Source organism: Epinephelus moara, chromosome 4, assembly GCF_006386435.1.
Source record: "Epinephelus moara isolate mb chromosome 4, YSFRI_EMoa_1.0, whole genome shotgun sequence".
In the NCBI taxonomy this organism is placed as follows: Eukaryota; Metazoa; Chordata; class Actinopteri; order Perciformes; family Serranidae; genus Epinephelus; species Epinephelus moara.
This window is the reverse complement of record NC_065509.1, coordinates 32692202-32705782: the sequence shown is the minus strand read 5'-3', so window position 1 is coordinate 32705782 and position 13581 is coordinate 32692202. Positions and strand designations below refer to the sequence as shown.

At 40.9% G+C, this 13581-nt stretch overlaps 1 protein-coding gene across 2 annotated transcripts in view; it reads left to right on the top strand.

The window, feature by feature from the left end:
- The first annotated feature begins 2550 nt into the window (after positions 1-2550).
- Positions 2551-13581, top strand: part of LOC126388887 (cohesin subunit SA-2) — a 36264-nt gene continuing 25233 nt past the window's right edge. For both annotated transcript variants that reach the window (XM_050042241.1, XM_050042240.1), the window contains exons 1-11: positions 2551-2639; positions 3005-3127; positions 3909-4005; positions 4305-4526; positions 5611-5707; positions 6050-6126; positions 6494-6698; positions 7750-7901; positions 10462-10659; positions 11067-11165; positions 11733-11812. In XM_050042241.1, coding sequence (XP_049898198.1) covers positions 3099-3127; positions 3909-4005; positions 4305-4526; positions 5611-5707; positions 6050-6126; positions 6494-6698; positions 7750-7901; positions 10462-10659; positions 11067-11165; positions 11733-11812 — 1256 coding nt within the window. In that variant the 5' untranslated portion in view covers positions 2551-2639; positions 3005-3098. The remainder of the gene's footprint in view (positions 2640-3004; positions 3128-3908; positions 4006-4304; positions 4527-5610; positions 5708-6049; positions 6127-6493; positions 6699-7749; positions 7902-10461; positions 10660-11066; positions 11166-11732; positions 11813-13581) is intronic.

The following is a 13581-nucleotide window of genomic DNA, read 5'->3' as shown; positions in this document are numbered from 1 at the left end:
ACAACCCCAACTGAGGCAAGTGTGCAGGGGTGAGCAGGAGGACACCGGAAATGGGACTGATTTCAAAATAAAAGCAAAGGCAAGTTTGAGGTTTTTCAACAAAGCACTATACACATGTAGAAATGTAAAAGAAACACACAAGACTCACATAACATGTTTTTAAAAAAGTAAAATTAAATTGCAAATAAAAATTTGCTTTTACTACTGTATAAAAACTGACTTAACAATACCATTTCAGTATTGTAGGATATGGTAGGATACTAAATCCCAAATTTATTACAATAAAAGAGTGGCAGACAGCAGCTTTTAAGCCTCTTAAAAAAATGTGCATAGTTGATTTCATTATTGTTTATTTTTATATTGGAGGATCAACCATGACAGAGGATAATTCAACAATATATGTTCCAAAATCATGTTCAGATAGTTTTACATATTTATCAGAACAGAATTTATGGGTATAGGAATAACTAGTGACACAGTTGTAGTAAATTAAGGCATCCAGTCCTAGTGCTCAGCCTGTGTTCATGTTTTTCTACCCAAGGTGAGCACTGTACAATCAGACCTCCATCAAACTGGGATTCAGAGTAGATGTGGCACAGGGAGATGGACAGATAGAGTCTGAAGGAGAGGCTGTTATTGGAGTGGTTGTGAACAGGGTCATGGAGCAATTCTGGATCACCTGTGTTGACCTATTGACAACAATTGCAAACATTTTTCCTGGATAATTGCCTTGGTGTAAAAGGTTTGTAAGTCTTGGCACTCGTTTTTAGTATCCATTAGAGTTTCAGAAGATTTATAACCATTTAAATGTGCTGCACCAGACTTTTTAAAGAGCCTTAAAATGTTGCTGTTTGCCACTGTCATTTACAGGATTAAATTTTGGACTGTTCATTCATAACTTAAAGCACTGTGATTTTTATTAGCTTGTTTATTCAGTTTTAGTCCGTTTAAATGTGTTTTTATTATCCATTTCATTTCGTGTCTTTAAATTTGAGCTAGGTTATATCAGTTGGTTGTTTTCATAATAAGTAATTCAGACATGTATGCTACAGTATGGGCTGCAATAAAGACTTTCTGCTACTGTCAGTGCAGTTAGACACTAGGCTACTTACTGACAATATCCTAAGTGACAAAGCACTTTTTTCAGCCCAAATTTCTCTCTGTCTTTGCATCATTATACAAAGGGGAAAAAATGGAAAAAATAACATATTTATTATATTAAGGACTTCAGTCCCTTGTAAATGTGTTATGCCTCTACCATTTAAAAATAATATCGTGAAGAAAGGGCGATGGGTATTTTATTTTAAAGGTTCGGACCAGAAGCTGTGTGTTTCACCCCGGCAGGTTTGACTGCGGTCATGGCCCATCAAATACAGAACAATGGACCGTGCAGAGGAGGACCAACAGGGGAGAGAGGGGTGAGGAGCCTGCGGTGGCGGGGCGGGGAGCAGCTGAGACATCCACCTCAGGGTCCTAAAATCTGGACAGACAGACAGACACAGAGCAGACAGAAAGATATACACAGACACAATATTTGACAGTAAATATAGAAACTTACAAAAGAAATATCAATAAAGAGGGTAAAGCTAATTAACTGCAAGGATCCAAGTATTTTACAGGTGTATTCTTATTTATTTATTTACTTACCTAGGCTATTTATTTTTGTTTTTTACAAGTATAGTCTTAAAGTGATAAGCGCCCCAGGGATGACGTTTTTTCTGTAGCAAGTTAGCATTGCACTGGTTCCCTCCTCAAAAGGCCTGTAGGATTTTTCTATTGGGTTATTGCAAAAATAAGCTCAGTGACAAACAAACATTTATGATACTTACACGTTTTGTTAAGCAACATAATCTTCACAAATGAGCACCTCTTCCATGGTTACTGAAGCCTAATAAATAAATGCAATTGCCAGAAGTTAAAAGCGAACGCTGGGTTATAAACGAACTACACTACGGTCGCATGACACAACGTCTTCCTGTTCGTCGCGGTTCGGCGTGATGACGTTCTGTAGTCTCATTTAGCCACTTGTTAGCAACCACCTTTTTGAAGACGCATAGAAGCATTTAAGTTCACGAATAGGGTATTTACTGAGGTAGTTTATGTCGTAGAACAAAATGAGTAAGTCTCTTAAGCTTGTGTTAACCACAGACCTTATTTTAGACATCTAACCAAAACTCCATTTAAAAAACCCATTGACTTTGAGAAGAGGGAACCAGGCGCGCAAAAATGCTAACTCATTTCCGGGTTTCAGTAGTAATTCCTGGGAAACTCTATCTATATATTTAGCGAAAGTTAAATTCATAATTTGAACCAAATATTAAATTTTACTGTGGTTTTATCATCTGTTTAATGTACTACATTTCCCTTGGGCAAAGCCAGAGCCATTAACGGCTCTGGGCAAAGCAGAACTGCTTGTTGTGGATGACCAATGATCATCGAGTGACCTCCTGCACGAACCAATCATCTTCTGAGCTGTGGAAGCGCTGGCCAATCGGCATCTTGCATCACTTTGCGTACCTTTGCGCGCCCTTGAGGCTCTTGGGGTAATGAAGACGGAGAAAACCGAAAGAAATTGCGGTAAGTCTCAGAAGAAAGGAACATATTCATCGGTTTAATATATTATCAGGTGGTAAGATGATGTAAGTAATTTCCAAATGATGATCTTTGATTTATTTTCGCCGTAGTAGTTTGCTAGCTACTCCTTTAAAAGCTAGCGTGTTCTGCTAATGTGTCTTGTAACCTTACCTTAGCATCCCATGAGATCTAACGTGATAATCAGATGTATTTAGGAAAAATCGTCCCAGTTGTTTTGTGATATGTATTTTAAATTTGTCAGTTGGTTGACAAAGTTTAAAAAACATGTTTAGAATCATGGTGCAAGTTAGATAATTTACGTCAGATTGAACATTACCATAAATGACGGTAAATGAGGATATGCCAGTAGCTAGCTAGCAAATGCTAGTTTCTCTAAGGGGCTAGCTAACTTTGTCTCCTCTCCACACAGTCACTTTGGGTGATACGGCTGCAAAAGTGTTACAGAGACTAGCTTACCTGTCTACAAAACCAGTTTACGGACTGTGGTTCCTCTGTGACGGAAAATGACAAGTGGAGACTCTCTTATGGACAGGTAAAGTTATGCAAGCCTAATGTTAGCTCATATTTACTTGGTCATCTGAATGCATTCTAGCTAACAGACTTGTACGGAGCCACTGAAGTCCCTTAAGTTACACTGATTTTTATTATTTAATTATTTTGTTTGTTACATAGTTAAAGGAAAATTAGGAGAGTTGTCAAACATATTTGGCCATGGAGCATTTATCAGACATAATCCTACATATTCTGCTAATTTAAAAGGCACCCTGATTAACAGAAACAATGTGTTGTCCTTCAAAGCTAAACCTGATAAAGAGGTGTCGAAGATAACACAGTATTCTGTTTAACAACGGACACTCAAAGTACATATCCACATATCTCAGTCCAGATTCAAATGGCTTTTAGAGATTGGCCATAGTGACCTCACATTTTGCTGTTTTTTATTTGCTCTGCATTAGCAGCATGTGTGCATCTGTAGCAGCTAAAACTAGCTGGCAAAGAAAGAGTTCTGAAACAACATCCAGTTTACAGCCAAAGCTGTATTAAAGACAGGGTTGAAGGGACACAGACAAATAAAATAAGTACAATAATGAAAAATAATTTGACAGACAAGTTATTCTCTCTAACTGACCTGAGTGTTGGCCACAACAACAAAATGTTACAGTAACATGAGGGGTATGAATTAGTAAATTATGTGCTCAAATCATCAAAAATGTTATAATGACCTCTGTCTGGGGTCTGCAGCCTTTTTATCCTTAATAATCACTATTTGTTGATGCCGAGGTTTGTCTTGATTTAGTTTTCTTGTCTTTTAGTCTTGAGGAGTTGGATGACTTCTCAGATTTTGGCAGTGACTATGAGCCCTCGATGAAAGCCACAAAGCGGAGAAAACAGACAGGGACTAGACCACAGGTAAATTATCTTATTCACTCTCAGACTGGTTAGGTAGTATTTCTTTAGATTATTCACGGTGGAATAGATCAGGGCTATGATCTTTTTTAAGTTTGGAATTTGTTATGGTATTGGATCAAGTTTTATTATTGTCGATCATCTCTTATGCTCTTTTAAGAGATCAAAAAGGTTTACCCAGCGTCACAGTAAGTGTAACTGTTCTAACCTGATCTCGCCATAGCTATCACTAATTCAGTGACAACATCAATTCACTTTAAATCCGCTGCTGAGCTGCCCTCCCATCCCTCTTTCATCTCAAGCCACCCAAGAGACCCAGGCGTAAAGCTGCATTGAGGATGTCCAGCCCCGGGAGCAGCCCCATCCCCACTCCTCCAAACCCCTCCCCTCAGCAGCAGCAGCAGTCCCAGGGGACATCCAGGCAGGTCTCTCCTAGACCTGTGATGGGAGTGAACGAGGGGAACCAGGGCATCAGTGCAGAGGAAATCTATGATGCTGTCCGCTCTGGAAAGAGTGCCATGGTGGTGAGCAAACCCTCAGCTGAGGAGCAAAGGGGGAAGGGGGTGTAGAGATAAACACATGAAGGGAGGGAGGTGCTGAAGGAGGCATGTGTAATGAGAAGAGAAACAAGGCTCTAAGAGCAACAATGAGAGAGATTATCATCTGCTGTCAGTGGCTGACTGATTTGACCCTACAGAATTGGCTTTGATACGCGAAGAGGAGGAAGAAGTGCTTTCACTAGCTGTGTAGTCAATGATTGACAGTGTGCGTCCATCCCAACCATTGTGGTGCCATGCCCAGTCTCTTCTGGTTAAAGACTAGAAAAGAAGGACTGCATAACAATGGAAAGACAAAAACGTGTGGTGAGCGGTAATAAAAAGAGTCTGTCACTACAGTGTAGAGCAGTAGCACAATGCAGATGGTGATTCTGGGTGAAGGCCCACTTTCATAGTGAATTCAGCAAATCTGGCAAATCTGTAGTTCACAATTTTTTTATCTGTTACACTGAGGTCTCTAGGCTAAGTTTTACTCCATGCTTCTTTTACTGTATTTGCAGTTTATTACACTTAAAGGTGGGCAATGTAGCCAAAATCATTTATCACAGTATATGTAATTTTTGTTTCACAGTACGAGGATATATAATAATACAGTGATTGTTCTGTAAATTTGCTATAAAGCCTGCCCCAGATGGCTCCCATAGTAACAGCATTGCCAAATCCCTGCCAGTGGACACATTTCTACTGTCACTTGGTATAGACCATCATTGCCCAACCCTATACTTTACATAAGTTACACTGTGATTATTAGCACAACAGATGTGCTAAAGTAGTGTCCATGTTTGTGTAATAGAGCCATGGTTGCCAAAAATGATTATGCAAAGGAGCTGGTGAATAAAACTGGAATTTAAATGAGCTGAAAATGTAAGTGGGGGAGAACGGGCATACAGACCCACACATGTTACTGATTGAAAACATAAAAGGCCAATAGTGGAAAGAAAGGTAAAAGCTGAAATCCATAATGTCATTTCAATTATACGTTATCATAATATCTGTCCATTGATCTGAGCCCAGCGTTCCCATTGGCTGCTATCTCCTTGTCAATCTGAAGACGGTGGTGGACGAGTGGCTGGACAGCTACAAGCGAAGCCGAGAGGCGGGGCTGCTGGTGCTCATTAACTTCATTGTTCAGTCCTGTGGATGCAAAGGTCAGAGGTGAAGGGGAAGCCCCTGAGATGGGGGGGGTGTGGGAGTCAGAGTTCAAGAGATTATCTATCCAATTTCTGCTCAGGCAATGATCAGCAGTCAAATATTGATCTCCCTGTGTGGTAACGATGCAACATCAAGGTGCCATGTTAATCCTCTGACTATTGACAACACAGTATATCAATATTTTTGTCAGAGTGGAATGAAAATCAGAGAGAAATCATACCATGTCATTCAATTTTAAGGTCAGATAGAAGAGCCAGAGTTATTGTATTATCACATTTATCTATGTGCAGGTGCTTTGGTTCCTAATTTAGGACATTCTGTTTAATTCTTTTGTCCAGGTGTGGTCAGCAGAGAGATGTTGAACAGCATGCAGAATGCCGAGATCATCAGTACACTAACCAAAGAGTTCAATGAGGTGAGACGTAATTTAGATTCGTCTGAATGAATCCTAAAAATAAAGATTATTCTCACAGATCTGCACGTTTGAATCTAACAGAGTCTTTGTCATCGTTCTCCCTTCTAATAATCCTGCTGGAATTTTCCGAGAAGATCAGACAACCTCCATATCCCAGGAGATAATGATCTGAGGGATGGAGTACAGTGTAATGGAACAGGCTAATTAAAACCTAATGCTGATAAATGGACACATTAATGAGTTAATCATGTTGGTTCACCCCTGATGTAATTGTCATTAGCTCAGCAACCACGTCTGCTTCAAATAACCGCGCTAAGAACAGTGTATGATGTTTCCTCAATGTCCTTTGTTTCCTGTCGTCCTCCAGGATTCAGTGAACTACCCTCTGTGCAGTCCGGGCCCCCAGCTGAGGCGTTTCAAAGCCGGCCTGTTTGAGTTTGCTCGGGTTCTGGTGAGCTCCTGTCGGAATAGCCTCATTTATGACGAGTACCTCTTCCCCTCCCTGCTGGCTCTGCTCACCGGCCTGTCTGACTCCCAGGTCAGAGCCTTCAGACACACCAGCACCCTGTTCGGTAAGCACAGCGGCACAATACAGGTGCATAAAATAGAAAATTATACACAAGAGAGCTTTGATTATAGTAGTGAGGCTACAGCATAGAAACACAGTGACATTTTCATTACATTTCTATGGGCTACACTCTCTGACTGGTGGTAATCCCCTTTGTGTGCTCATCATTGAAGTCACTTGCTTTAGTCTTTGATAGTGGTGAAAGCCGGCGCTCTACGCTTGTGATACCAAAGGTTTTTCTTCTTTCTTTTCCGGGAGGCAGAACAAATTGCTCCATTCAGCTGACATCTGTTTTAGTTGCTGGAGAAGTTCTTTTGTTTTTCAGAATGAACTCCTCCTCTATGGCTGGCTTTTATTCTTTTTCATTGTCTTCTTTTGAAACCTCAGCTGCTGAAAGCTCATCCATGTGATTTCTTTCGGCAGCTTGCCATTGTAATTTATTTATTTTCATCCTTATTCATTTATTGTTATTATTTTTTTAATTTTTAATATAATATTTTTAATTATTATTTTATAGTCATGTTTTTTTTTTAATCTTAATTTTAATTATTGCTGTCACTATTTCTCTACTTCACATGCCCTGGAAATTTTAATAAGCAAAACTGTAATAAAAAATAAATAAATAAATCAGCACCTTATTCACAATGTGATTAGGCTGGTAAGCGCTGTACATTGCCAAGAATTTACTATTTATACTGTAAGTAATTAAAAGGAATACATGTCTTCAGTCAAGAAGATGAAGTTAATGTCATAATTTGGCACATGCTTTTGTGTTAGTGTGGACTTGTCTGCAACAGTCTTCATTAAAATTTGAAAATCAGATTAAAAAATAAAAAACATGTTTAGTGAAAAGTGGCAAAACTGGCAGACTTGGGTTGGCTTTATCCAAAGGCTGCAAGATGCTGGTTTGTCCCGTGGAAGGAATAATGTAGTATTCTTTGTTCCAGCAAAGAGGGGAACATCAGCTGTCTTTCTTCCCTCAGTTAGACCTCAAGTTATATGTGAGTCTGTCATTATTTTTGAGCCTTGTCAACCTGCGCATTTCTCTCCGTTAGCCATGAAGTTGATGACTGAGCTGGTGGAAGTCGCTGTGATCGTGTCTGTTCAGCTGCAGACCACCCAGCGGCAATATGACATGGAGAAAGGCAAGAGGGCGCATGACAGAGCCTCTGACAGACTGGAGGAGCTGCAGGCCACCATCAGTGAGGTGACGCATACAAACACTGGCAGGAGTGCAGACACGCAGTCACTTTCACAGACTAAACATCCAGGTCAGGGCATCTCAACAGTCCATCCACATTGGCTGCAAAAGAGCCATCTTTTTTTTTTTTTCATGGGAAGGGAGAGAATAGAAAATTGAGAGGGCCAGTGTCCTCTATGTGCTCAGAGTAATCAAACTGAAATATACATATTTAAGATCTTTTTTGCATGTAAGTACTGCAGGTCCTTGTCAACAATACACATACATTTTTTCTTGCTTTTTAGACACAGGTTGTTTTTTGGCTGTTGGGTTTGAAATTGTCATTTTTTGATACTGTCCGAATACATTTTCCTCCTAAAATGAGTCAAAATGATGTTTCACTCGTCAGAGCCTGGGTGATAGAGAAGAGAGATTGCAGCCAGGATACATAATGTGCTTGCCATCATTTCACACCTTGTTTGTAGCATTATACAATACAGAAACTCTGAGATATAAATACAGGTACCTTATATCAGGGACGACAGACAAGTATACTCCAAGTAATGTAATTATGATCGACAAACGTTTGGAGTGAAACAAAGGATACTTTTGTATGATGTTTTGTGTCGATGATGATGTTATGTCTCATACCCTTACTTCTAGACTTTGGATCATTAGAATGATGTAGACCAACGAAAAAATGGTGTAATTTAATCCTTTGAGGAACATTTCTAAATTTAAGGACTGGTTGCCTGCTGGTCCTTAAAGCAATAAAAGATGAATGCCCCAGCTGAACCACAGACTGTATATAAAGAGGAGACTGTGCCAGTGAATTTGTTCAGTCTTGGTTGTACATTATTATATGCAGGTGATTCATATTATTACTTTCTCTTTGGTATTCCACAGGGTTCCGTTCTTGGTCCTCTGCCTGCTGTTTGTCTGTATATGCTTCCACTTGGAAAAATTATTTGGAACATAGAGTGAATTTTCATTGTTATGCAGATGGCACTCAGTTATATTTATTTGTAGATTATACTGATGCTCTCAGTCCCTTGATAAATTGCATTTCCTGTTTCATATATTGGATGAGTAATCATTTCCTCAAAATAAATAAAGATAAAACAGAGATTCTTATAACTGGAACAACTGTACAGAGAAGTCATGTTAGGGGTCGTACACATGCCGCGTTTATTGCGCCCTCAAATACATTGTTTTCAATTAAGATGTGTGGCAGGTGCGCCCAAACACCAGAGAAAAGCTGTTGCGGCGCGCAAATCTTCAACTTTTGGAACACAGCAGCGCGCACCACATGTCATGACAAACAACCAGTCACAGCTGACTGATATCCTTTCCTTCTTCCAAAAATATCAGCCTGTGATAAACACGAAAAAGTTGATCATGTTAGTGCAGGGCTGCCAAGCTTTTCATCTCTCCCACAGACGATAGGCCTACACACTTAGAAACAGCTCCTGAAAGAAGATCAGCTCTGCACTCAGGATTTCAGGTAAATAGGCTATGATACAGTACTTGTCAAGGTTGCTTAGCAACCTCAGATGCAACCTGCCGCTGCGCTCTTGAAAGCTGGCCTGAAAAAAGGCACAAAAGTGGCGCCTACTAACGCCTGACCTCACATTTTCAAGGTAGTTAAAGACACGGCATGTGTACGGCCCCTAAAGCAACTTTGAAATCTGACTCTACAGAGTAAGCCTGAAGTACAGACTGGGTTCTAGTTTTGACTATGAGCTACATTTTAAATTACATATCAACAACTTTTCTAAGATTGCTTTTCATCATTTAAGAAATATTGCAGGAGTTAGACCCTGCCTCACTTTGGAAGATGCTAAAAAGCTGACCCATGCCTCTGTATTTCCTCATCTAGATGACTGTAATGCACCCTGACCTAAATAAACTATTGACTGGCTGCAACTTGGTCAAAATGCAGCAGCAAGAATTTTAACAAAAATCCTAAAAACCTATTACACCAGTACTAGCCTCATTACAGTGTGGCTACCTGTAATACTGATGATTAATTTTAAAATTCTTTTACTTGTTTTTAAGGCCCTAAAAAGTTTACCACCTTCATAACATATTTGAAACCGCTCCCCTGGGTTTTTTAGTGCTGGCTTGCTTTATGTATCAAAAATGAATTACAAAAAAGATGGTGAAGCAGCTTTCTGTTGTTCTGCACCAAAGGTTTGGAACAAAGACAACAAGACAGCTTTAATTGATGGTTTTACGAAACACCTCAGAATATATTATAATCTTGTTTCTAACATCATTGTTACTATTTGATATTTCTGTCTCACACTTATCTTTATGTTTTGTATATCTTGTTTATACCATTATCAACTTAAGATAAGATATACTTTATTGATCCCCCAGGGGGGAAATTCAAGAACTTGTTTTATTGCTGGTACCATCCTTTTTTCTTTCTTTCTTTTTTTTTTTTGTAAATCTCTCTTTGTTTTCAGTCCTTGTGTCTCTGTTATTGATTTCTTGTCTAGTTAAGCACTTTGAGCTGCGTTTTATGTTAGGAAAGGTGCTATATAAATGTTTCTTAATATTATTATGTATGTATGTGTTGTAGCTGCAGGAGAACAGGGAGGAAGTGTCCTCCATGATGAATGCCACGTTCCGTGGTGTGTTTGTGCACCGTTATCGGGACCAGCTGCCTGAGATCCGGGCGGCGTGCATTGAGGAGTTGGGCAAGTGGCTGAAAGCAGACCCTGAAGACTTCCTGAATGATGGATGTCTTAAATACCTGGGGTGGACCCTGCATGACAAGGTGAACTCATATACACAGGACTAGACAGTAGACATAATAGAGTAAAGTTTATGATCCGTTATTTTGCGGTTCTTCTCACCGCTGGCAGCACCATGTGTCACAGCGGTGGCAGCTGTCTGTCTGCAGCCCTCCGCAGGCCAACAGTGGAGACAGCAGTGAGAAGGACTGCTGCGTAAAGGGAATTGAGGTTTCCAAATTAAGCAGCTTTTTGTTTCATATTTATGCTTCATAGTCTTTGACAGCCTCTCACACCAGATGCTACTGTAGCACATCTTCACTCAGACACAGGAAGGATCACATGCACTCACTCACACAAAGAGAAATGTCCACTACAAACAGACTTGTGCAGCAGTGTGTATGAAGGTTATAGAGTGTGTGTTACTGTACTGTCTTCTTCTTTCCTTCAGCAAAGTCCAGTGCGTCTTCAGTGTGTGCGTGCCCTGCAGGGTCTGTATCAGGAGAAAGAATTCATTGGCCGCCTGGAGCTTTTCACCAGCAGATTTAAAGTGAGGCATCCCTCTGGATTGGACTCACACCTCATTTAAAACCTCTTTTCTCCCTCCTGTCTGTCTGTCTGTCTGTCTGTCTGTCTGTCTGTCTGTCTGCCCAGCATCTCTTTTTAATCTATTGTTCCAGCTTATTGTGTTGTTTCTATTTTGTTGCCTGTCTGTGTCTCTCTTCCCAGTGTTTTGTGCCGCCTCCCATTTCTAGCCTTTATAGTTTTTTTTTTTCCACCATTCCTGTTTGTTGTGATGGTCTCATCCTTTGTCTGGGCGTGTGTCTGGGTGCGTTAATTGCTGCCAATTACTGATGGTTAATAAGCTCTTCTCAAACACATAAAAATCCTCCTAAGCCACATGTGCTGCTGCAGATAAATGGTTTTCATGCCATGGCTTAGTGCCTAATCAGTGGGTCTGTGTGCGTGCATGTGTGTCTGTGGATACATTTATGCATATCTGTGTGTCTCGTTTTATGCCTTTTTGTCTGCTGGCATGATTGTTCATTTATCTGTGTGTGCGCGTGCCAATGCATATTTTAATGTGTGTGTGTGTGTGTGTGTGTGTGTTTTTTAGGAAAGGATGCTCAGCATGGTGCTGGACAAAGACCCAGAGGTGGCAGTGGAAGTGGTCAATCTGTTGCTGCTGATCCAACAGTGAGTTGGGGTTTCTGTCTCCCTATCTGCAACACACAGTACAGGAATTTAATTTCAGTAGATCAAAGCCTACTAAATTTGGCACGTTTTATACACTTTAACAATTTCAGTTGTTTTTTCTTCTGTTTTTGCACAGATAGTTGAGAGATTTATTTACAGAAAAGTTCTACTGAGCTGCGGTTTGCAGCATCGGATAATGCTTTCCAATTATTTTACTCAGTTGGTCTTTAGTCTGTGAATGCAGGTGAATGAGGGACTAAAAAAGTGATTCACACTCAGCCAAACCAAATGTGACCAAAATCACCTGAAATTTGAGGTACAAAGAACCAAATACTGCAAATATATCCTGGTTGTGCTCAAATAGATGAGAGCAGCACAGCCAGGTACTCTACCCTTGCATCATTTCCACATCCCTTAGTAGGTGAAAGCAGCATCTCTAATTTGACTGGCACTGAATTCAAATTCCAAGGTCTTTGCCAATTTGATAGCATAAAATAAGATAGAACTGCCCCTTGAAAGTCAGAGATTCCAATCACCAGACCTGTCAGGTATTTTTTTGGCTAGTTAGTGTTCTGTGCAGTGTACCCCCGGGGATGTTTTGGTCCCCAGATTTTGCTCCAGAGTGAGCGTTCTTATTGTCTCTCTCTTTTGCTTGGAAGTAGTGAACTTACGGCTCACAGGTTCTTAATCCACACAGTCTCTGTTTTGTTTGTTTTTTTGTTTGTTGTTGCATATCAGGGTTCGATATAACCCATGGCCCAATGGCCCGGGGCCAATCAAAAAGTATGTCGGGCAAGTTGACTGACAGGTCACAGTGCCCGCTCGGGCCAGTGACGCAGTAAGGCCTTTTTTGTCAGGGGAACAACTCCAGCGGATTTTTATCCCACTTTTCTCGAGCCTTCAGTGGTTTTATTGGGCTTTTTGGCCAAAGGTGCCCTCACCTTTGCTCATGCAGTGAAACACCGGAGGAGGGGGAAACGTGCCGGTGCGCTTGTGCGTCTCTCTGCCAACGCGGCCACCGCACACCGCTGCCATGCAGGTATATTTCTCTCCAACGTGCGTTCGCTTGCCAGTAAACTGGATGAACTTCAGCTACTGATGGTGAAAAACGAATACTTTTCTACATCTGCAGTTTTGTGCTTCACGGAGACGTGGCTGTGTGGATCGATACCGGACTCTGCGCTGCAGCTGACAGGCTTCCAACTCTTTAGATCGTAACACGGAACTCTCCGGCAAAACTAAAGGTGGAGGTATCTGTTTTTACACTAACAGTGGCTGGTGTAATGACGTGACAGTGATCCAGCAGCACTGCTCTCCTGATCTGGAATCTTTTTTCATCAACTGCAAACCTTTTTACTCCCCCGAGTTTGCTTCATTCATTCTGGTCGGTGTTTACATCCCACCGCAGGCCAACATGCAGGAGGTAGGCTACAGCGCACGCTCGCCGACCAGATAGGCTACTGTGTGTGGAGCGGACTACTTAGTTATTGTCCTTGGCGACTTTAACAAAGGTAACCTCACCCATGAACTCCCCAAATACAAACAGTTTATAAAATGTCCGACCAGACTAGAGAGAAGAATATCCTGGATCACTGTTACACAACTGTTAACAACGCCTATCACGCCATCCCCCGCGCTGCACTGAGCCACTCTGACCACAACACCGTCCACCTGATGTCCTCATACAGGCAGAAGTTAAAGCTCTGTAAACCTGTTGTGAGGTCATCTAAGAAGTGGATGAGTACACAGAGGCTGTGACATCATACATC